At 51.2% G+C, this 25,228-nt stretch overlaps 1 protein-coding gene across 1 annotated transcript in view; it reads left to right on the forward strand.

Moving 5' to 3' along the window:
* Positions 1-14,038: 14,038 nt before the first annotated feature.
* LOC120394600 (butyrophilin subfamily 1 member A1-like) overlaps positions 14,039-25,228 on the forward strand; it is a 79,394-nt gene continuing 68,204 nt past the window's right edge. The window contains exons 1-2 of the mRNA XM_039518827.1: positions 14,039-14,162; positions 16,529-16,876. Coding sequence (XP_039374761.1) covers positions 14,054-14,162; positions 16,529-16,876 — 457 coding nt within the window. The 5' untranslated portion in view covers positions 14,039-14,053. The remainder of the gene's footprint in view (positions 14,163-16,528; positions 16,877-25,228) is intronic.

Raw genomic sequence — 25,228 nt, forward strand, 5'->3', positions numbered from 1 at the left:
TGCAGCAATGGCTGGAGACAGGGGTGTGTGGGGTGGGGTGGGCTGGCTGGCTTCAAGCAGGGCCATAGGGGGGTGTGGCATAGATTGGCAGTGCGGCATAGATTGGCAGTGCTGAAGACAGAGGAGTGCAGGAATGGCTGGCTTCAGGCAGGGGGGGTGCAGCAGGGGTTGGCTGGAGACAGGGCAGGGGGTGCAGGTACAGGGGGTACAGACCACCCGGTATGGTAAGTGCTCCCTCCTCCTCCTCCCTCCCCCACCAGAGTAACAGCAGCCACCTGGGGCTCCCCTGCTTCCACAGCCCTGGCCATGTACACAGCTGCCGGAGCCCTGGGGGAGCGGCGGGGCTCCAGTGGCTATTTAAAGGGCTAGGGCAATAGAAGCAACGGGGGCGATGGACTTTTTAAGTAGCCCACAGATCCCAACAGCCCTACCCCATGGCTCCAGCAGTGTGGCACTGGTGGCAATTTAAAGGGCACCCAGGCCCTTTAAATTGTCCCCTGGAAGCAGGCCACCCGGTACAGTGCACTGACTCTTGCCAATACACCGAACCAGGGCTTGGGCACGGGACCCTCTTAGGGGCAGGGCCCGATTCAGGGGAATTAGTTGAATTAGCCTAAAGCTGGCCCTGCCAGTATATCCAGGACATTAGTAGCACACTTTTCCCCCACCAATACCTAGTAGTTGCACTGTCATCTCCCATAGCTACTTAGGTTGCAGCTTTATTGTTAAACCTAAATTGGGAAGAAAGACGACTGATTCAGAACTTCTTTAATGGTTACTTTATCGCTAAAGGGTGTAGTGGGGTATAGACTTGGAGAGAGGAAGGTTTCTATGATGTAGGCAAGATCAAGTATTTTATCCAAAACCAGAATACGAATGGCGCTGGTCTTCTGGGTGTCTGACCTTGAGCTATTGTCAAAAGTTTGAGGGTGACTCGTCTCCTTCCTCATATTTTGGTTGAGGATTGTATTGATAAAGGGATTGGCCTCAAAGACCTGGTTGTAGGACTCTGCCACGGTGTAGTTTTCATCTTGGATTGCCTGGTCCTAATTATAGTAAAGCATGCACTTTAGTCTTTGTAATTATATGTTATAACTCTGTTGCTTTTATGAAGACAGGAGTAAAAGAAAAGTAGCTGCAATATTTTCATACTAAACTAATGCTGAAAATGTACATAATTTCAATCAGACTCCTAATCTTAATTTTTGGTTAATTTTCTTATGGATTTATTTATTATGGTGGGAAACTGCTATAGGGAAGTACACTTCTCCTATATAGGTCATAAGGATCCTATCTGTCTGAAACTGGCTTCTCTTTCTTTCTTTGATCTGCAGACTGACTGATGCTTTTCAGACATCAGTTGTGGGTACAGAAGGGTTTCATTGCATCTTCTCTCTTGGCACCAGCTACTGTTCTCCCTTCTTGTTGTATTGATAGTGGGTGTGTGTGTCTCTCCTTTCTTTAAAATCATATATGCTAGGGACAGTCTTGTCCTCTTCTCCTCTCCTGATGTCAGTGTAGATGCAGGCGGTGCAAAATGTACTACAGTCATATAGTATCTCAAATGCAAAGCTACATTTCAATGATCTGAGGTTTGAAGAACAATGTGGAACTAGCTGTTTTATGGGATGTCTCAATTTCATTCCTGTAGTAACATAACTGGTGATAGGAAAGCAGGGAGAGAGAGAGAGGTGTGTGCTCTGCAAGGCTGCTTGCCACAGGGCCAATGGGTGTGGGTGGGCTGGGTAGGATCGCGGGAGTCACATCTCAGGGATCTGCCCCGCTACCCAGCACTGCTCCAGCTCTGAGCTGTCTCCACTGCCTGGGACCTGTGGGGCCCCACCTGCCTCCCCGGGGGAAGAGCCACCTGGGACTGGTGCAGAGGCTGCGCCAGTCTCAGCCACTCTGAGGAACAGTTGGGGAGGGGGGAGGCTCAGCTGGGTCCTGAGAGAGCCTGGCCCTGGTAGGCTCTGCTCCTGCTCCAGCCTGGCTGCTTCCACCACTCCCAAGAGGCCAGAGTTCTCCTGCCCCAGGACCAGTTCTGGCTGCGCTGCCATCTCAGCCTCGCAGCCACCGTCACCTCCCATCAGGGCCGGCTACTGTGGCTGGGGCTAGGGTTTGGGAGAGTAGGTCTCTAGGGGTCTGGGTAGGTGCTGGGCACTGGGGGAGATCTATGTGTTGGGGGCCTGTCAGTGGGGAGATCTGTGTGTGTGGGGTGCTGGGAAGTGTGGGGTCTGTGCGGGTCACTGCAGTTGTGGTGGTGGGGGCACTGGACAGTGAGGGGATCTGTAGGGGGGCTCTGGGTGGGAAGGTGTGGGGCACTGTGCAGTTGTGGGAGGGCTGTGGGGGGTCTTCAGCTGGGGGGCACTGGTCAGTGAGAGGATCTGTGGGGGGGTTCTGAGTGGGTGGGGGAGTGATCTGGGAGTGCACGGGGCAGGGGGGGTTGGGGGGGTCTCTAGATGGTGCAGCACAGGGTGAACGGAGTCAGAGGGGTTCAGGGCAGGGGATTTGTGGGGGGCGCTGGGTGGTGTGGCACGGGGCCTAGGGAGTCGGAGGGGTGCTGAGCAGGGGTTTGTGGGGTCTCTGGGTGGTGTGGCACTGCGCGTAGGGAGCCAGAGGGGTGCTGAGCAGGGGGTAGCATGGTGCAGCATGGGCCCACACCCAAGGGGAAGAAGCACAATGGCAGTGCAGGGCTGGGCTGGACAGCATGGGTCTGGCAGCTCCTGGTTTGTAAACAGTGCCCTTGTACTGGGCTGGGTGGAGTGGGGCTGTTCCTGCCGTACCATGACTCATATCCCATTGCCCCAAGTCAGCCCCTCGCTCTGAGGACTCTGCCCCCATGCCTCATGTCCCCATTTCCCCCATGGGGACCCACAAATATGTTTAGCACCTGGCCCACAACAGGTTAATCCAGCCCTGTTTGGGGTGCAGGCTCTGGGATGGAGTTGGGGGTGCAGGAGGGTTGCAGGCTATGGGGAGTTTGAGTGACGGGTGCAGGCTCTGACCTGGGGCAGGGGATTGGGGTGCAGGAGGGGGTACAGACATGTGGGCTCTGGGAGGGAGTTACCAAATCAGCACGTTGTATAAGAGAAAGGAGCTGCAGGGATTTCATATAGACATAGAAAATGATAGAAGAGACTTTTACATAGTCAAAATGTGAGAGGCAGAGTTTGAGGAGGAGGGAGGGAGGGGCGTCTGTACAATATTTCCCCACATTCAGTCTCCTGGCTGGAGCAGTAACAGCCCCGCAGCACTTATATAAGATAGAGGAGCCGCGCTGTCTACGCTTTGACAGTGTAGGAATCGGGCTGCCTGTGCCTTTAAGACCCAGCCCCAGGAACCCGCCCCCTGCTCCAGGGCTGACACGGGGCACAACTGAAAACAGCCTGTGCCCCCCCACAGCCCCGACACCCCCAGATCTGCAGGCCCAGCAGGTGGCTCATCCCGAGGGCCACTGTTCCCCCACCCCTCCTAAACGGGGTTTTGTCCCGCACAGGGTCTGGCGTCTCCCCTGGGCTTAACCGCGGCTCCCACCCCCACCCCGATTTTCCCCTTCAGTCTCTCTCCTGCCGCTGCCTACAGCAGCTTGACCCCTGGCCAGTAAATTTCTGTCCCCGCTCAGACCCTGGCAGCCCCCCCGCTGCGATTTGCCCCCTTGAGCATTTTAAACGCCCCCAAAGAGCAGGCAGCAAATCGTGAGTAGAAGTGAGGGCAGAGAGAAGGCAGTGGCGACAGCGCAGGTTACTGGGCATGCTCAGTTCGGCTGCGCATGCTCAGTGCAGCCAAAGTAGCAAATCGGGATAGGTTCATGTTTCTGATGGTACACCGGCGGGGTTTTGCTACACCGCCGCTTTGTTTTTGTTTTTTTGTTTTTTGTTTTGGCTCGCCTGCCCCGCGTCCCGATATTTGACCTCTGTCATGTGGTCACCCTATCTGGGGGACAGGGTTTTGCTCTGTGCTCTCCAGTGGGCCAGCCCTACTTCCTGGGCCTCCACTCCTGCAGTGTTATTCAGACAGCCTGGCCCAGATCCTCTTTCCTGGGCCCTGGCTGCTCTGCTCTTCCCCTAGAAACAGGTCCCAGCAGGGCAGGGAGACATAATATAAATCAGTGCCTGGCTGAGTCATAAAATCCTTTACCCACCCCTGGGAATACTAACTGCATTATTTCCAAAAATCAGGGCCAACTGAGCTGCCCGGGGCTCTAAGCAATTGCTTAGTCAGCTTATGCCAAGCACCAGCTGTGGTGGGAGACAGAGGACTGAATCAGTCCCAACAGATGAGCTCCTGGTTTAACTCCAGGACTGTGTTCAGATCATGCCTGGTAAACATGCAGAGGGTGGGATGGGAAATCAATGGAGCACAATGGGTGTGTCTGAAATTAGGCCTAGCTGGTGAACAAAATAATGAGGGGATGGGCTATTCCACCCACCGATCCTCCTGGGGACTTTTTAAAGAGAACCTGGTGGGGGGAGGAATTAGCTGATGCTGGCTGACTGGGAGCCGGGTGGGCCAGAGAGAGTGAGCTTCACTGTCATGGCTGCCACCCCCAGCCAGGGGCGGCTCTAGCCATTTCGTCGCCCCAAGCACGGCGGCATGCCGTGGGGGACGCTCTGCCGGTCGCCAGTCCCGCGGCTCCGGGGGACCTCCCGCAGGCGAGCCGTGGGACCAGCGGACTCTCCGCAGGCACGCCTGCAGGAGGTCCACCGGAGCCGCCCTCCTGGCGACCGGCGGAGCGCCCCCCACAGCATGCCACTCCAAGCATGCACTTGGCATGCTGGGGCCTGGAGCCGCCCCTGCCCCCAGCATGTGTTAGGGCCTCAGAATCCACCATTACACAGTTGGGCCTTCATAGCCCTGATGCAGAGAGGTGCGCTGAGCAGACACACACACACAACCTCTGTGTGTCTTTTTCCTTCCCTACCTTATTTTTATTCTGTCCAGTCCCTCTCCTTTTGCCTCTGTATATTTTTCAGTGGGGGCACTAAAAGCAATGACCTAAACAGCCGGATGCTTGTACATATTTGCTCTGTCCTCGGAGTGGCTGATCAGACCATGTGCTGTGATTCTCCAGCAGCAAGGCTGCGATTGAGAGTCAGACCCCCAGGCAGAAGCTGCATTTTCTCTCTCTGCTGTTCTTTTCTCTCCCCTCCATGGGACCTTGGCTCAGATGTTTGGGGCAGTTCACTCTTCTCAGAGCTACTGTTTCAGGCTGTCTGCAGGCTCAGGCAGTCATTGCCTGTTCACATTTTCAAGGTTCTTGCTTAAAAGTCTTTAAATCATGATTTGAGAACTTTGTTAACTCAGCCAGCAGCTATGGGTCTATTACAGGAGGGAGTGGGAGAGGTTCTGTAGCCTGTGCCATGTGGGAGGTCAGACTAGATGATCACAATGGTCCCTTCTGCCCTTGAAGTCGATGAGTAAATGAATTGGGTGCCCAATCCCCATTAATTTCAAATGGGAGCTGAGCCAGCCTTGTCCTGTGGTACGCTTGTCTAAGCTCCTTTATTTCCATGTGGTACTGCTGTGTATCCCTGGTGTAGCCCTTATCCACCATGTCCTGTGTGATTTTGGCATAGATATCAGTGTTTCTTGCTGGTTCAGACTCTGCCTGCACAAACTCTTCCCTCCACCCCTCTCTCCTCCAGCAATCAGATACAGCATCTCCTGAACCATCCATGCTGGAGTGAATTTGTGTGTCTGGGCAGACATGCTCAGCTATGCTGGTGAGCCCTCCAAGGTGCTCCAACAGGGAATGAACGTTCAAAAGTTCCCCAGGGCTTTTCCTGCTCACCTGGCTGAAGAGCATTGGAGTTCAAAGTGCTCACTGGAGCGCTCTGGGTCATCACCTGGAGGCCAGTAACTCCAAATTACAATACACAATGTTTACACTCCCCTTAATTCGAGGCATGAATGTCGCCTCTGACTTTACTCCACTCATTCAGGTGGAGTACAGGAGTCGATTTTAAAAGCCTTTAAGTTGACAGGAGTGTAAACACAGTCATTATACATTTGACCTAATGCTGAATACGTTGACCTAAGCGTGTAGTGTAGACCAGCCCTAAGAGATTTTTCCTCTTAAAAACTCTCCAGCTAAAGGGAAAGGAATCCAGGGATGTTGTTAAATGAAAGGCTAATTTAATATTTTATATTTCATATGTTTTAACTATTTTTCCTTCTTTTTCGATATCTTTAATAAAAGATTGAAAACATTTGTTAGGGTGCATTTGCCATGGTGCTAATCAGGCTGAGGTCTCTGTATACCAAATCCAAGCCCATTTTAACTGTTTAATACAGTAATTCCTCACTTAATGTTGTAATTATGTTCCTGAAAAATACGACTTTAAGCAAAACAATGTTAAGCGAATCCAATTTCCAGATAAGAATTAATGTAAACGGGGGAGGTTAGGTTCCAGGGAAATTTTTTGTGCCAGACAATAGGCATTATATACATTTGAAACAATTTTAAACAAGCAATTTAATACAGTTATTAAACAGGTTGGCAGCCCCCATATCAGCTCCCCTATGCCCCCTCCCCAGCACCTCCCGCCTGACGGTGAGCCCTGTGGATCAGCATCTTCCTCCTGCCCATGGAAATCAGCTGGTTTGCGGTGTTCAGGAGGCAGGGAAGGGAGTGGAGAGGCTGCGCGCCGCAGCCTCACTCCTCCTCCCAGAGCCAGAACACCACAAGACAGCTGATTGCAGGAGGCGGGGGGAGCAGGGGGAAGGCACCGATCCGCAGAGTCCACCAGTGGGCAGGAGGCACGGGGGGTGGGCGTTGGGGTACTGTCAGCCATGGACAAAGCAGGTGGCCAAACAATGTTATAGCGAAGCATTGCACAACTTTAAACGAGCATGTTCTATAATGGAGCAGGGATGCAAGATCGAAACAGCATTGGCAAGAGGATGTTAAATGTATTAAATGTGTTAAATGTTTACTGTATTGAACAGTGACTGGGTCATGTTAACACCTTTGACTCTTTGGGCCCCTATGGGTACATCCACACAGCAATAAAAGACTCACAGCAGTAAGTCTCAGAGTTTGGGTCAACTGAAAGTGTAGATATACCCTATATTACAGCTAAATTTATACAACACTCTTATTCCAGAAGACAATTGCATTGTTCCTGTTTACCCATTGCACTACAGAACTGGGCTAACACAGAAACAAGGCATTCTTACTCCAAAATTAGACTGTCCACATATGGATTTATTCTGGAATAAAAGACGGTTACTCACCTTTGTAACTGTTGTTCTTCTAGATGTATTGCTCATATCCATTCCAATTAGGTATGCGTGCACGCTCGTCGGAAGATTTTTACCCTAGCAACACTCAGTAGATAGGCTGGGTCGCCCCCTAGAGTGGCGCCGCCATGGCGCCGAATATATACCTCTGCCGACCCAACGGCCCTTCAGTTCCTTCTTGCCGGTTACTCCAACAGAGGGGAAGGAGGGCGGGTTTGGAATGGATATGAGCAATACATCTCGAAGAACAACAGTTACAAAGGTGAGTAACCGTCTTTTCTTCTTCGAGTGCTTGCTCATATTGATTCCAATTAGGTGATTCCCAAGCCTTACCTAGGCGGTGGGGTTGGAGTGAGATGTTGCAGAATGCAAAACTGCTGAGCCAAAGGCTGCATCATCTCTAGACTGTTGGACCAGGGCATAATGTGAGGCAAAGGTGTGGACCGAGGACCAGATAGCTGCGCTCCTGGATGGGTACCTGAGCCAGGAAGGCAGCAGAAGAAGCCTGAGCCCTGGTGGAATGTGCACTGAGGTGGCTCGATGGAACATGGGCCAAATCATAGCAGGTACGGATGCGCGACGTCACCCAAGATGAAATCCTCTGGGAGGAGACAGGTAGGCCCTTCATTCGGTCTGCCACTGCGACGACGAGTTGGGGCATTTTACGAAAGGGCTTTGTCCGCTCGATATAAAATGCGAGCGCCCTACGGACACCTAGGGAGTGCAATTGTTGTTCCCATCGCGATGAGTGTGGCTTCGGAAAGAAGACCGGAAGGAAGATATCCTGGTTGATATGAAAGGCCGATACCACCGGAGGAAGGCCGGATGTGGACGCAACTGCACCTTGTCCTTGTGAAACACAGTATACGGTGGGTCCACCGTGAGAGCCCAAAGCTCGGAGACTCGTCTGGCCGATGTAATGGCTACGAGGAATGCTGTCTTCCAGGACAGGTATAGCAGTGAGCAGGTTGCCAGCGGCTCGAATGGGGCAGTCATAAGTCTAGTTAGAACCAGGTTGAGATCCCAGGTTGGGGCGGGTCGGTGAACTTGGGGGTATATGCACTCCAAGCCCTTGAGGAACCTAGAAACCATAGGGTGTGAGAATATGGAGCGGCCACTCTCCCCTGGGTGGAAGGTAGAGATGGCTGCCAAGTGTACCCTCAATGGTGACACCGCCTGGCACTGCTGTTTGAGAGACCAGAGGTAGTCCAAGATGGAATGGATCGGGATCTTGGTGGGAGTAACATTGTGCGTTTCGCACAGCAGGAGAAACACTTCCACTTGGCCAGACATGTTAACCGAGTGGAAGGTTTCCTACTACCCAGGAGTACTTGTTGTACCGAGGCAGAGCAACGTAACTCGGATCGGTTTAGCCATGCAGCAGCCATGCTGTGAGGTGCAGGGATTGCAGGTCTGGGTGGTGAAGTCTGCCGTGATCCTGCGTTATGAGGTCTGGGCAAAGAGGCAGGGGAATCGGGTTGGCTATCGACAGATCTAGCAACATGGTGTACCAGTGCTGCCTGGGCCACGCTGGAGCGATCATGATCAGGTGCGCTCTGTCCCTGCGGAGTTTTAGCAGGACCCTGTGAACCAGCGGGAACGGTGGGAAAGCATACAGGAGATGGCTCGTCCACGGCATGAGAAAAGCGCCCGAGATCGAGCCCGGGGAGAGGCCTTGGAATGAGCAGAACGTCTGGCACTTCCTGTTCTCGCGAGAAGCGAAGAGGTCTATGTGGGGAAAGCCCCACTTCTGGAAAACAGAATGGATAACGTCCGGACTAATCGACCACTTGTGAGACAGGAAGGATCTGCTGAGGCGATCCGCCAGAGTGTTCTGAACCCCTGGGAGAAAGGACGCTACCAGGTCTATCGATTGGGCTATGCAGAAGTCCCAGAGCTGGATGGCTTCCTGACAAAGAGGGGAGGACCGGGCTCCTCCCTGCTTGTTTATGTAATACACGGCCATTGTGTTGTCTGTAACACTGAGACACAACGGCCTTGTAGGTGCTGCCGAAATGCCTGGCACGCAAGGCGGACTGCTCTCAACTCAACATTGATGTGCAAGGCCAGCTCTTGAGCTGACCAAAGGCCTTGAGTGCGAAGCTGACCGAGGTGAGCACCCCAGCCGAGAGATGAGGCATCTGTCATCAGGGACACCGAGGGCTGAGGCGGATGGAATGGCATCCCTGCACACACCAGGGAGGGCATCGACCACCAGTCGATGGAGCCTAGGATGTTCGGGGGGATTGTGATGATCACGTCTATGCTGTCTCTGCCTGGGTGGTATACCGAGGTGAGCCACGATTGGAGGAGACGGAGGTGTAGCCTGGCATGTTTGGTCACGAACGTGCAGGCAGCCATGTGACCCAGGAGACCGAGGCAAGTGCGAGCCGAAGTTGTCGGGAAGTTCCGTAGACCTAGTATAATTGTTACCATCACCTGAAACCGAGGCTGAGGTAAGCAGGCTCTGGCGAGATTGGAGTCCAGGATGGCCCCAATGAATTCTATTCTCTGTGTGGGAATCAGAGTGGATTTCTCTATATTGATCATCAGGCCTAGACGCAGGAATAGGTCCTTGACGATGCCCACATGACAGGTGACTTGGGCCTCGGAGGTCCCTCGAATGAGCCAATCGTCTATCTGGAAAAACATGTATCTGACGGCGGCGGAGAGGGGCGGTGACTACAGCCATGCACTTTGTGAATACTCTTGGGGCTGTAGAGAGGCCAAACGGAAGGACCATAAATTGGGAATATTGACGGTTGTCCACAAACTGGAGGTACCTTCTGTGTGGAGGATAAATGGCGACGTGAAAATATGCATCCTTCATATCGAGGGCGGCATACCAGTCTCCGGGATCCAAGGATGGGATGATGGTTCCCAGGGATACCATGCGGAACTTCAGCTTTATCATGAACTTGTTGAGTTCTCGCAGGCCTAGGATAGGTCTCTGATCTCCCTTCGCCTTGGGGGTTAGGAAATAATGGGAGTAGAACCCCTTGCCCCTTTCATTCTTTGGTACCTCTTCTATAGCTCCGATGGCGAGGAGCGTCCGCACCTCTTGCAAGAGGAATTGCTCATGAGAGGGGTCCCTGAAGAGGTATGAGGATGGAGGGGGAGGGCGAAATAAACTGGAGGTGGTACCCAAGTTCCACCGTGCGTAGGACCCAATTATCCGAGGTTAGATGGGACCACGCAGGGAGGAAAAAGGAGAGGTGGTTGTAAAAGGGAGGGAACAGATCCTGGGTAATAACTGGTACGCCGTCCTCGGGCATGCCTTCAAAAGTTTGGCTTTGGCCCCGCTAGTGGTTTGGCGGGACCCTGATTTTGGCCCCCTTGGGGTCCTAACTGCCGCCTACGACCGCCTCGGCCACACCTTCTCACAAAGTCCTGTCTTTGTCTAGGCGCAGGGTAAGGGCGGTGAGGCTGGGGACAGAAAGGCCTGTGCTGAGTCACCGGCATGTGCATGCCGAGAGAGCACATAATGACCCTGTTGTCCTTCAGGCTTTGTAGCCTAGGGTCAGTCTTTTCAGAAAACAGGCCTCTACCATCAAAGGGCAAGTCCTGTATGGTATGCTGTAGCTCCGGCGGGAGGCCTGACACCTGAAGCCATGAAATGCATCTCATGGCAACACCCAAGGCCAGAGTCCTGGCTGCGGAGTCGGCTGCATCCAACGAGGCCTCGAGGGAAGTTCTCGCCACCTTCTTCCCCTCCTCCAAGAGGGCAGCAAACTCTTGACCGGAGTCTTGAGGGACTAACTCCGTAAATTTACCCACCGCCGCCCAGGTGTTATAATTGTAGCAGCTAAGCAGGGCTTGTTGGTTTGCCACCCAGAGTTGTAGGGCCCCTGCCATGTACACCTTATGGCCCAGTAAGTCCATTCACCTAGCCTCCTTCAATTTTGGAGCAGGCGCTTGCTGGCCATGGTGTTCCCTCTCATTGTCAGACTGTACTACGAGGGAGCAGGGAGGAGGATGCACATACAAGTACTCGTACCCCTTAGATGGCACCATGTACTTGCACTCAACTCCCCTGGCAGTGGGCAGGATAGAGGCTGGAGACTGCCAGATGGTATCAGCATTGGCCTGGATCGTCCAGATAAACGGTAAAGCCACTCTTGTGGGTGCATCAGCCGACAGAATATCTACCACCGGGTCCTCTATCTCCGGGACTTCCTCCACCTGGAGGTTCATATTGAGTGCCACCCGCCTCAGGAGGTCCTGATGGGCCCTCAAGTCGATTGGAGGCGGGCTCGAGGAGGATGTTTCTGCCACCGCCTCATTTGGAGAGGAGGAAGAGGAAAGGCCGGGGACAAGCAGGTCCTGTGTGGGCTCTTGTTCTTGGACGACCTCCTGCTCCAGGTGGATCTGGGATTCTGGTGGCTGAACTGGAGCTTCCTCCGTACCGGTCGGAGGGGGACGGCTAACAGTAGCCTCTGGCACTCGGTGCTCTGATGGGACAGAGCGAGGCGGAACTACAGGTACACCTTGGGCCTGGTGGTACACCCAAGGTGTCCAGAATGACCACTGATGGGGGTCTTGGTCTTGGGCCTGGGTCTCCTGGAAGACTCTGGTGAGCACATCGGAATCATGGTCCTGAGCATAGGAACTGTCCGCATGAGAGGACACCGATGTGTGTCATGATGGCCATGGAGGGGCTGATAAGCCCTGGGCAGAGTCTCCCTCTCTGACTGATCTCGCTCTACTCAGCACCGGGGATCGGTACTAGGAGCCATACCAGTACTGGGAACGAGATAGGACCTGCAACCGGAACGGTGCCGGGAGGTCAACCGAGATCTCGAGGCTTGACGACGGGAGCAGCTGCGAGAGTCACAGTGCCTGGAGTGGTGCCAGGAGCTGGATCAGTGCCGAGAGTACCGGGCCGGCGAACGGGAAACTGATCGGTGCCACGAATGCGACCGGTACCGAGAAGGAGAATGGTGCCGGGAATGCGAGCGGCATCGGGACTGGGACCAGTGACGGGACCGAAAACGCCTGCGGGGCCACGATCGTGAACAGTGCCTCTCTGTGGTGCCGACAGAGGGTGGTCTGATCAGGGCAGGCTTGCTGATCGACTGTATGACCCGCACTGGCGGTGCCGGTGGTTGAGGCAGTGCAGACTCTGTCATTGCGATCAGCTCCCTCGCCGTGGAAAATGTCTCCGGTGTGGAGGGAATAGTGAGCTCAACCACGGCTCTCGCTGGGGAGTTTTTAGGCACCGGACTCGACGGCCCTTGCGGGACCGGAATCGACGGTGCCAACGTTGTCGGTGCCATGGCAGGTGTCGGTGCCGGGCGGTCCGACTTAGTCGAGTGCTCTGGCTGCGGTGCAGGTGTCACGGAAGCAGCAGAAGTCTTATGTCTGTTCACCCTCGGGGAGAGGGAGTGGTGCTGAACAGACGTCGGTGCCGGCGACGGTCGGTGCCGAGAGGCCTTAGCGGTACCGGTGTGATCCAGTGCCGAGGAAGCGCTTCTGCTTGTAGACTGTCCAGCGCTCAGTGCCGAAGGTGGAGGGGTAAGAGCTGCCTCCATCAGGAACTGCTTGAGACGAAAGTCCCGCTCCTTTTTTGTCATAGAATCATAGAATCTCAGGGTTGGAAGGGACCTCAGGAGGTCATCTAGTCCAACCCCCTGCTCAAAGCAGGACCAAACCCAACTAAATCATCCCAGCCAGGGCTTTGTCAAGCCTGACCTTAAAAACCTCTAAGGAAGGAGATTCCACCACCTCCCTAGGTAACCCATTCCAGTGCTTCACCACCCTACTAGTGAAAAAGTTTTTCCTAATGTCCAATCTAAACCTCCCCGTCTGCAACTTGAGACCATTACTCCTTGTTCTGTCATCTTCTACCACTGAGAACAGTCTAGATCCATCCTCTTTGGAACCCCCTTTCAGGTAGTTGAAAGCAGCTATCAAATCCCCCCTCAATCTTCTCTTCTGCAGGCTAAACAATCTCAGTTCCCTCAGCCTCTCCTCGTAAGTCATGTGCTCCAGCCCCCTAATCATTTTTGTTGCCCTCCGCTGGATTCTCTCCAATTTATCCAATTTGTCCTTGGCTTAAAGGCCTTGCAAATACCGCACTTATCTGCGAGGTGAGATTCCCCGAGGCACTTAAGACAGGAGTCGTGGGGATCTCATGTTAGCATCGGCTTGTGACAGGCTGAGCACAGTTTGAAACCTGGTGAACCGGGCATAGGCCCCGGCACCGGGTGTGGGGAAGGGGATAATCCCCAAACCTCTCTTAACTATATACACTAACTATGTTATGAACGAATAAAATTAACTACAACTATAGAAATTTGAACTATATATACAAGAATTAACGAGATAACTATGAGTAGCTAGGGAAGTGGAGATCAGCTAAGCCGCGCTCCACTGTTCCAACGACCGACACGGATGGTAAGAAGGAACTGAAGGGCCGTTGGGTCGGCTGGGGTATATATTCAGCGCCATGGCGGCGCCACTCTAGGGGGCAATCCAACCGACCCACCGAGTGTTGCTAGGGTAAAAATCTTCCAACGAACGTGCATGCGGCGCACGCACACCTAATTGGAATCGATATGAGCAAGCACTCGAAGAAAAAACATTAACTTTAGCACAGGTGCAGCTCCAGGAAGCAATCGATAGTGCAGACAGGCTGCCAGCTACTGCTGGCATTTTAACCTCAATGATGTTTGACCCTGCTTGGAGCTAGTGCAAACTAGAGCTACGGGGAGCATTGCAACTCCAGGCATTGCAGACCAGGGTGGGCTGACCCTTGTGCCAGTCACTGCACGTCTGATTTTGTTTGTTTGTTCTGTTCCCAGACCCAGCTATGATGACGGGGAAGGTTCCCTCATTCTCCCCTGGCTCCACAGTGAGCTCCGCTCTGCCCGGCTACGTCACTCTCTGCCTTACTCTACAGGTTCTCAGGCTGGCGTCAGGTAGGCGCTCTGGCCTTCTCGCTGAGTTTGCTGCCTGTTCTCACGCAGAACTCTGCTGCCCTGCAGCTCCTCACACATACAGAGAGAAGTGAACATGTCACCCCTACTGAATACCCACATAGCTCAGGGCACACCCAGAATATCCCTCCCTCTAATGCTGTCTGGTGGACTCCTGCCAGCAAAACCCTTGGGTGAAAACTCCCATTGACTTCAGTGGGGCCTGGATTTCTCCTCTGGCTTTGGTGTCTCCACTTCCCTTATGGTCCTTGCTTTAATCTAGCACCAGCCTCCTCTCTGCCCCTTCCTGCTAGTGTGAGAGTGTCCCCCTCCCTCCATCCCCCCCCCCTCATCTTGTCCTACCACCTGGCACATTCACTGACAAAAACCTTCATTGACGCAGAGTGAGGGTGAAGGAGCTGTTAAAGGGGATGAAGGGCTTGTAAAACGTGACAAGTGTGGGGGCTGTTTCTGGGCAGTACCTCAGTGTAGAACAGGGTAGGTAGCTCCTGTTCAGAGCAGCTCCCCTAAAAACAAGTTTTCCCTTAGCAAGGAGAAGGCGTTTGACTCTGTGCTACAGTTGTCTTATGCCCTGATCCCTGAGTGATGTGCCTTATCTGCGCAGGCAGAGTGTGGGTCTGTGTGTAGTGGGTGTATTTGATCATCTCTCAGAGAGGGCAGAGTTAAGGTTGGCTTTGAACCTTAACTCTTCATTAGCAAAGATTTTTGTCAGAGTCTTTCCTAGTTTCTTGAACAGAAAGAGGACTCCTTGTAGTAGATGTTAATGGTCATTTAGGCAGTTGTAGTCCTCACTTAGATTTGCAGTTGATACATGATACATGTATCAACTAGATAATAACACAAAGCCCTAGCTTTTATATATTGCTCGTCATCAGTAGCATTCAAGGAACTTTATTCATTATACCCATTTTACAGATGGGGAAACTGAGGCACAGAGCCGTGAAGAGACTGGCCCAAGATCACTCAGCAGGCCAGTGGCAGAGCCAGGAATAGTCCCAGTCCAGTGGTCTCTCCACTAGGCCACACGGTTGCTATGTTGTTCCACAGCACTCCTCGCCCTGCCTGTACATTTTGTTATGGTGCAATGGGGGATAATGGGATTGTGCTTTGAAGGGTTTACAGAGTGTAGTTGCTAACAGGGCAAGAAATCTGAGAGACAGTCCACGTCCCAGCATCTCAACAGTTCCCTGGTGCTTACAGTGACTGTAAGAGTGAGAGAAAACTGCTGAGTCTGACTCCTTCTCCATCCTCTGCCCCACCATCCCTCACAACGTGTAGCCCCCCTTCCTCCTCCAGCATTCCAGATCTCCCTTCCCTTCCCTCACGATGAAGCCATTAGTTAGCACTGTTGAAGCCTTTAATATGTAAGATGTTGTTCCTTGCTGTGTCCAGATGGGGTAGACATACTTGCACTAGCTCTGATCAAGCTGTCGGCAGAGTAGACACAGTAGCATGAGAAACCTCCCTGAATATGTATCTAGCGTCCTGGGCAGCATCATACCTGGGGAGCTAGCCCACCCCCCCTCCCCCTGCTCACACCACCACGGCTACACTTTCTCATGCTACCTCAATCAAAACTAGTGGGTGCATGTCTCCCCACACTGGAAATTACAGCTCCAGCTTGAAGTGTAGACATCTTCTCAGTGTTATCGGCTCACAGGACTTTATCACAAGTCTCATGCTATTTTATGGGTTTCTTAAAGCCACAGCTCCCGGAGGCCTGTAATAAGCTGAGACTCTCAGCTTTCATTTTGGTTTAAAGCAGGGGTCAGCAACCTTTCAGAAGTGGTGTGCCAAGTCTTCATTTATTCACTCTAATTTAAGGTTTTGCGTGCCAGTAATACATTTTAATGTTTTTAGAAGGTCTCTGTCTATAAGTCTATTGTTGTATGTAAAGTAAATAAGAGTTTTAAAATGTTTAAGAAGCTTCATTTAAAATTAAATTAAAATGCAGAGCTCCCTGGAGCCATGGCCAGGATCTGGGCAGTGTGAGTGCCATTGAAAATCAGCTCGCGTGCTGCCTTAGGCACCCGTGCCATAGGTTGCCTACCCCTGTTGTAAAGTACGTTTCGGTCCATCTTGGTGCAGATAAATACTTGGAAATGTGACCCAAGTCATCTTTAAAGGTTCAGAAATCAGAAGGCAGAGACCAATTTTATGATTTTTTAAAAATCTCTTTTATTCTTAAACCAATCTCATAATTTGGGCAGGGGCGGGGGAGGTTGTCTCTTGATTTTCTTTTTGAACACTTCAACGTTGGCAATACACATCCTGTTGCACTTACATTCCTGTCTGTCTTGGTTCCTCTCTAATTTAATTTTTTCTTTTTCCCCTGACTCATTTCACAGCACAGTTCACAGTGACTGGATCTGACCGTCCAGTTACTGCATCCCTAGGTGGGGAGGCCATCCTGCCCTGCCACCTCTCCCCCAGGATGAGCGCTGAGAACATGGAGGTGAAATGGTTACGATCCCAGGACTCTGCAGTGGTGCACCTGTACCGTGATGGGAAGGATCAGTACGGAGAGCACATGCTGGAATATCGAGGCAGAACTGAGCTCTTGAAAGACGACATCACCAATGGGAGAGTTTCCCTGAGAATACATGATATCCGACCCTCCGATGATGGACAGTACACATGTTATTTTCAGTCCCGTGCCTCTTACCAAGACGCTTTATTGGAACTACAGGTGGCAGGTCAGTAACTTGTTCTGATACTTTGACATCTTCAGCGGGGTAATAAGTGGAGTCAGAGGGGTCATTGTGAAATGCCACCGGAAGTGTCTCATTATAGTGGGGCAGTAGCAGTGCCCTGGTTAAGGTATATTCTAGCTCACTGTTTAACAGCTGTTTTTTCTAAGGGCTCTCAAATCCAGAAACATATTCAGATTGTCTTGAAATTTTCTGGGACACATTGGAGTCTGGGACAGAGTTAATGGGCTAAGATTGAGTTCATTAGAGCAAGGATTAATGAGATACACAAACACCAATAAAAAGTCAGGTGATGTTGGCATGTTGTGATTATTACAACTTTTTTGTGCACACCTGGGGCCAGACAATGGCTGATCCTCCCCATGCTGATGTCACCAGTTGTGATTGATGTCAGCTTGTGTCTGGCACCCACAGGGTAACAGTGGTTGATACACAGAGTCCTGTAGCCTGGTATAAGAATGGGAGAATTGAGGAATTTCCCCCCTCCCCGCTCCCCAGGACAGGTAAAGGCAGGCAGATGCTGCCAGAGAGACCAGCAACAGCACATGTGTAGCTAGGTCTATAACCAGGACACGAGGTTTAGGTCAGATGCAGCAAAACCAGGCTGCTGACAATCCCCATGGCAAGAAGACACCTCTGTGCAATTCTACTGGCACAGTGTACAAACCACAGCAGTGAAATGAGACATATACGTGATCCTTCAAGGTACATGCACCTCTCCTCATATTGCAGTGACAGTTCTGCCAGCCTGCTCAAATTAATCCCTCCACCAGTCACTACAGCGACTCCAAACACAGTCTCCGTCATGCCTGGGTGTTGTGGCACCACCCTCACTGAACCGTTCCCAGAGCTTATTGCCAGCCCCAGGAGGCAGAGTTAAGGTTGCAGGGCTGGGGTGGTGTGTGCCATTACTTTGTATCTCTTGGGTTTCAGGAGTTTAAGTTTAGCCGCTCTCTGCATTTTGGAAAGGCACCAGGTCCTGCTGGGCAACCGTAATTCTGCATTGGCAAGTATGTTGTAGAACCCTCGTGGCCAAGATGGAGTCTGCTCTGCAGAGTGGCTCCAGCCAAGATCAGTGTGAACTGGAGTATAGCAGGGTAACTCCCTTCCCCAGGGCACAGGTGGTGGTGGTGCTCCCCCAGATTTGCTGCCTGGCTTATACTGAGCATGCTGACAAGGACTGAGCTTGCTCAGTAATATTGCTGAAGCCAGCTGCCATCACCCTGATCCCCGTCCCCTTCCTCCCCCCCACACACACTATTGATAGGCAAGGGGTGTCCCTGCCTGTTCCAAAACCTCCAGTGTCAACACACACCCATCAGAATAGTAGAGCAATGATAGGATGGGAAAATATGTATTTACAGAGGGATGAGGGTAGAAAAACAACAGGGAGAAAATAGGGGGAGGGATAAAACACGCTTAGATCCAGTATAAGGCCCCACCTGCCCAGTGGTACCACAACATTGAAGCGTAGATGCCAGGCACTGTGTCTGCACTCACAGGTCAGGGATCATGGGCAGCGTTCCAGTTCAGCTGTGAGACTTTGGTGCTTCTGCTTGTCTTCGGCGCCAGTGAACTTTCCCCGGCAAACCCCTACGGTGCCCTCTTCTGCTTCTCTCTGTAAACCCCACAGAGTGGCAACCACTTAACTAGCTAACAGCCCCCTTCCTTATTCCTAGTACAGACTCACAAGCCCCAGTACTCACAGCCCCATACAGCCCTGGATGACAGGGATACTGGGACCTGCTCTGGTTTGTCCTGCTCAGGGGAGTCCTACCTGGCACAGTGCTCCTCCTGGCTCCCGTCCTGTGACATCCCCAGTCGGCTGCTCTGTCCTTCCTGGGCTTTTGGCAAGTGTTCGGCTACTGTCATTGTGTGAGGGCCTCTCGCTGTAGCCCTTTTGTCCAGATCTAGAGACACACACACCCTGTCCCTCCCTCTCTCCACTCTCTTCCCCTGGAACACCCAGCACTTCCTCTGCCCCAGCACAGATTCGAAGGGGCCGTGCTCTCTAAACCCCAAAGGGGTCACAAATATGTTTCTAATTAGCTTTGTAAGTGAAAGGAGTGGAAGAGTTTGGCCTCCCTGCCCATCAGTTTAGCAGCACTCAGCTCCTTCAAATGGCTCTTCTGATTCAACCCTTTGTCCCTGCTGTGCAGTGTGTGGTGAGAGGTGTCGTCTGTGTTCGTAAAAGGGAGAACCAGTCCCTTGTTCCTGCTCAGGAAACTGCAGGATTATGTAGTGGCTCCCCATGATTGCTAGAACAGTAATAAACGAGAGGTAGGGCTGTCTGGTGGATAGTGCAGTGGACTGAGTGTCAAGGGACGGGGGTTCTAGTCTTGCCTTTCTGACTGAGCTGTGCTTGAACTTCGGCAAGTCTGTTTCCTCTCTCATCCTTTGACTGTGTTGCCCGTTTAGACTACAGTCTGCAGGGCACAGACTGTCTCCTACAATGTGTGTACAGCCATGGGCAGCGGGTATAAGAGACAGGAAGGCAATGCCAGACATGGCCCCACCCACACTCTGTCCCCAGCCCTCCACCACTTCAGCACAGCTCCCTCCAGTCTCGTGAGGCTGGGGCCGCGGGGCAGTGCACCACCCACCTTCCCCCTGCTCCGGGGTCAGGGAGGCTGTGGCTGTCTGTCCTTCCCATACTTCGGGACCAGGGAGTCTGGGTCTGCATACCACTCACATAGGGGCCTGGAGGCCTGCTCCTATGGTGTGGGGGGCTTGGCTGCCGTGGGGCCTCCGGAAGAAGAGGTGGGGTTCACCCACTGCCCATGTGTACAGCGCCCAACACACCTGGGCCCCAGTCACTACTGTAAGGCAAACAATCATAGTGAGTGACTCTGATCAACTTTTATTTAAAACCCTTCCAGCCACTCACTCCATCCGCAGCACAGTAACGGTTGAATGTGCGTAACCTGAGCTGCCACAACTGGGTATTACACAGAGTTCATTTCATAACCACAAAAAGGTCATTCCCTTGTGTAATGTACACGTAATCCACCAAACTTTGGTTACACAAGCACCCGCTATAATTCCATGTTACTGCAGCAGGTTCAGTCTGGTCTGACAGCAGAACTCCCACCTGTGGATAACAACACATGATATTAATATGCACATTTTGACAGTAATGCATGCTCACACCCTGAGTTGCTCCAGTTTGGAATAAAGACACCACAATGGAGTAAAGCTGCCCCAAACTGAAACAATCGTTAAGTTCATAAAGGGGACAATCTGAGGGTTAACTGGGACTCTTCACAAATCTAGACACAATCTTATTATTACAACTATACAGCAAATACTTTACAAACAGCACCAACAAAATTAGCATCAAATATACAGATTTCTTTAGTGCCAAATGGTTCACAGGCCACAAATCCTGCATTTAAAACATACACTGCTGATTTGGTATTAATGTCACCACACCGCCATGAGCTGAACCAGCAGCAAGCTCCCAGTTCTTCAAATAGGCTGGTATCTGTCTCTTTGTGGTTATCTTCTCGCTGCAATCAGTAAAAGCAGGCCTGTGAGTATTAGCACTTAGGGCAGAAATCTTCACTTCCCCTCTGGTGTGGCTGTTGCCCTCTGGGTCTGGATGAACTAACTGAAGATTTTGGTACCTTTTTTCTTTATATTGGGAGTGGAATTGCCCCCCATTCTTGGAAATTCCCCTACTAAGCATACTGCAGGGGTTCATAAACTTTTTCCTTTGTTCACCCGTGTTACCTGCACACTGTAGGACACCCCACCCTTACCCAATTCCTAGGGCTCAGGGAGTACTCTTCTGTGGGTTTGCGGGCTCTTTCACTAGTGAAAGAGGCTTACACAGTAATGTCCTCACCCTCTATTTATTAACAATTACGGAGCAGCATACAATGCTATGCTCACCAATCCTGATCAGGCAGGCGGACTTTCTCTGTTGGCCAGGCAAGGTCAGTCTTGTCTGCATTCTGGCTGCTGCCCATCACAGTCATGCAGAGGATTTGTAGCAGCCCTAACCTGGGGTGTGTCTTACAGGCAAGTTCTTTCTTCTTCTTCCAGGTCTTCTTTTCTTCTTCTTCTTCTGTTTCTTCTGCTGGTCTTCTTGGACCCCAGGTTACATAGTGAAACTTCAGTCCTTAGCTGTACCTTAACCAATCATTTTACTAAAGTATTACAAACTAATTATTTGACCAATCTTAACATACTGTGAAACAATTCTTTAACCAATCATACCCCAGCACCTTAGTTGATTTAAATCTTGCAAAATTAGTTATGCAACAGACAGAAAAATCAAAGAAACAGACAGAAACCAGACAGATAAACAATGGAGAAGTGGGGACAATAAAGGCAAAACAATATCACAGTAGAGGTTTCACACCCACAACTGTTGATAAGTAATTCCTTGCCAGACAGAAGGCCATCAGGCCAAGTTTTCTTGCTTGGTGCCACAGGATTCTTTGCTGCTTCTCCTTATAGTGTGTATGGTAACACCCATTGTTTCATGTTCTCTGTGTATATATATCTGCCTACTGTATTTTCCACTACATGCATCCGATGAAGTGGGCTGTAGCGCACGAAAGCTCATGCTCCAAAACGTCTGTTAGTCTATAAGATGCCACAGGATTCTTTGCTGCTCTTGCTTATCTGGTGATGGTGGGTACTATTAGGACAGGATCTCCTTCTTAACAGCTTGATATTACATTGTGTTAATGTAATTTAGATGGAATGTGAGGATGGGACTTTCTGCTTCTTGGCTCATGGCTGCTGCTCTCCTAATGTTGCTGCAGGAAAAGGCCTCAGACCCTACACCTGCCAGACCCTGACTAGCTGGAATTGGTGGACTGTTTAAAAGGAACAGCCACAGAAGCACAGGGGATGGGATGGGTATGGTACATATAATTGCCACCATAGGCCCTTTAACCTCAGTTCTTGATTGCGGCTCTTGAGCATTTCCCATGAATCTGTCGGACCAAAGCCTTGTGAGTCACACCCCTGCTGGGATAGGACTTCATAGCCTGTGCTCTTCTGGTCAAGAATCCCACAGGGAAGGGTCTAGACACCTGTTCCTTCTCTGTCTCTCCTGGGAGGTTGTTTCCCAGTCTAGGCTAGTCTGTGTGAAATTTCCCAACTCCCTGAGGGCCTCTCTGCATACACACTGACACCGCAATAATGAAATCAGTTTGAATTCACACCTGGTTTAGGTACAAGACTCTTGCTTCAGATTAAGATAATTCTATTTCAGTGCATCTTGTCAATACTAAAAAAAATCCAAGTGTGATCTGGTGTGAGAGGCGTGACTTTAACCCAGCATTTCCTTCAGACTGCTGTTCTGGGCAACACAGTATGGGGAGGAGGTGAGCAGCCCTCAGTGGTGAAAGAACAGGTTAAGGGCTATTCAGAAAAGCTGGACATGCACAAGGCCATGGGGCTGGATCTAATGCATCCGAGGGTGATGAGGGAGTTGGCTGATGTGATTGCAGAGCCATTGGCCATTATCTTTGAAAACTCATGGCAACTGGGGAAGGTCCGGGACAACTGGAAAAAGGCAAAGTAGCAAAGTGAGGACTCACCGGTGCGGCGCCTCCTGCTGGTTGTCCAGGGAATTAGCTCAATTACAGCTTTGGAGCGCCTTCTGCAGGCCAGTGTTTCACCTGCCGCTGGTCCCATGTCCCTCCCAGACCCTTTACCTTGGGGTTCTGCCCCAGCATTACCCCCACGCTCTTGGTCTCGCCTCTCAGGGGAACCCCCAACCCTCTATCCCCAGCTTGCCTCAGTGGATGATCATCTGGATGATGGGATGGATTGCACTCTCAGCAAGTTTGCAGATGACACTAAGCTGGGAGGAGAGGTAGATATGCTGGAGGGTAGGGATAGGGTCCAGAGTGACTTAAACAAATTGGAGGATTGTGCCAAAAGAAATCTAATGAGGTTCAACAAGGAAAAGTGCAGAGTCCTGCACTTAGGATAAAAGAATCCCAAGCACTGCTACAGTCTGGAGACCAACTGGCTAAGCAGTAGTTCTGCAGAAAAGGACCTTGGGATTACAGCAGATGAGAAGCTGGATATGAGTCAACAGTGTACCCGTGTTGCCAAGCATGCTAATGGCATATTGGGCTTCATTAGTAGGAGCATTGCCTGCAGAGAGAGGGATGTGATTATTCCTCTCTATTTGGCATTGGGGAGGCCACATCTGGAGTACTGCATCCAGTTTTGGGCCCCCCACTACAGAAGGGTTATGGAGAAATTGGAGAGAGTCCAGCGGAGGGCAGCAAATATGATCAGGGGGTTGGGGCACATGATTTATGAGGAGAGGCTGAGGGAACTGGGATTGTTTAGTTTTCAAAAGAGAAGAGTGAGGGGGGATTTGATAGCAGCCTTCAACTATCTGAAGGGGGGTTCCAAACAGGGGCACCATTTCAGATTTTGGTGGGGGTGGGGCGGCTTTAACCATGATTCCCAGGGCTATTTTTTACTGCATCAATAATCCACAATCACTTCAAAAGTAGCCCAATATATTTAAACATTTTTATTAACACTACAGTCTATACCTTTAAAAAGAATCACTTTCTAGAGTATAATTAAATGATGGATGTTAGTAACATATTGATCTGTAACAAATTTTGGCAGCCAAATCATCCAAATTGTTCAGATTGGCGTAGGTTTATGTTCACTGAAGGGTTTATACAAATAGTTATAATAAATACAAAGGGTTAAGTTAGCAGGAGGTTTCTGATGTGTTGCTGTAAGGATCTGAGAGAGTAAACATCACCTCCATGAAATTCACTGATTGCACTCAAGTTTGTGAGACTGCCACCCTCACAGATGTTAAACAGCAAATCCAACAGGAAATATGAATATTTACCAGCTGGAAGAGAAGATACAGCAGAAAGCTGCATAATGGCTACTTGAGGGTAGCAGCTCCTCAAAAGATATCTGGGGAAAAGGTCCTAGAATAGAAAAGTGCAACCCCACTTTGGGGAGATTTGGTAAAATCCAGACATTCCCAGGGGAACTGGTGTTTCTGTGTCACAGCTGATGGACCTGACCCAAGTCACCTAAAGCCCATTGTTGGCAAAGGAATGACTCCCACAGACAAGTGGGACCAAATGGTAGAATAATGGCAGTGCCCAGTGTGGCCGTTTCACTACAAATTAGAGAGTTGGAAAAAATTGAGAAATTTTAAGTGTAATTTAAGCAATATCTCTGGTGGTGGCAGCTCATGCTTGTTTTCTCATAGCAAGGAGCGATTCCAGGTTTTCTATTCTGCAGCACGGCTCTTGCAGCCTGGCTAGGCTTTACTTTTTCCACTTATCTAAGTGTAGACAATGAAAAAAAAATCAGTTCTACAGCTTTAATTCATTTCACTTTCAATGTCCTAATGCTCCATGTAGACTGCAGACTCACCCCTGCGGCACCTCCTGCTGGTGACTCCTGGGAATTAGCTCAATTCCAGCTCCGGAGTGCCCTCTGCAGGCCAATGATCTGCCTGTCCTCTGGCCCCCATGTCCCTCCCTGGACCCTGGTGCCCTGTTAGCTGGGGTGCTGCCGCAAGCAGTAACCCCTTTCTCTCAGGGTCTCCCCTCCCTGGGAAACCCCCACCCTATCTCACCGTATGGCTACTGCCAGTCATCATCTAGCCCCATCCCCTGGAGCAGACTGTAGTATCAGCCACTCATCACTGGCAAGGAGGGTTTGGACCTGCTGCCTTGGCCTACCCCTGGGCTGCCCTCTGCAACCCCTAGTATCCCTTGGCCTTCTGCTAGGCTGCAGCCTGGGGTTTTCCAGGCTAGAGCTCCCCAGCTCCTCAGCCTGTCCCCAGCCCTGCTTCACTCAGGTACCCTGTCTTTAGCTCCCTGCAGCCAGGCCCTTCTCCCTCTACAGACAGCAGGAGACTGTCTGCCCCTAGATTCTCTGCCTTTATAGGGCCAGCTGAGTCTGTTTGTGGCATGGCCCCAGCTGCAGCCACTTCCCCCAATCAGCCCAGCCTAAAAGCTGCTTTCTCCAGCCACAGCCCCCTCCCAGGGCTGTTTTTAACCCTTCAGGGCAGGAGTGGGGGTCCACCTTGCTACATTCCAATGTTTGGGTTTCAAACACTGCACAGGATTCTTGGCCTAAGAACTATTTTCAGTCAGATACGTAGCCTTTAAAAATAAGTTTTAAGTGCTGGAACTAGGGGTACTGGAGGTGCAGTACCCCCTGGCTTGAAGTGATTTCCATCACATACAGGGCCAGCACAATGACTGCATGATCTCTAGATTATTCTTGGACATGATATTTTTGGAGATCTTTCTATTTTTATCATGAAATACATTTTCAGATTGTGTTGTAATTTGGTCTTTCACCTTTAAC

The sequence above is a fragment of the Mauremys reevesii genome, unplaced genomic scaffold (genome assembly GCF_016161935.1).
Source record: "Mauremys reevesii isolate NIE-2019 unplaced genomic scaffold, ASM1616193v1 Contig7, whole genome shotgun sequence".
NCBI classification, from domain to species: domain Eukaryota; kingdom Metazoa; phylum Chordata; order Testudines; family Geoemydidae; genus Mauremys; species Mauremys reevesii.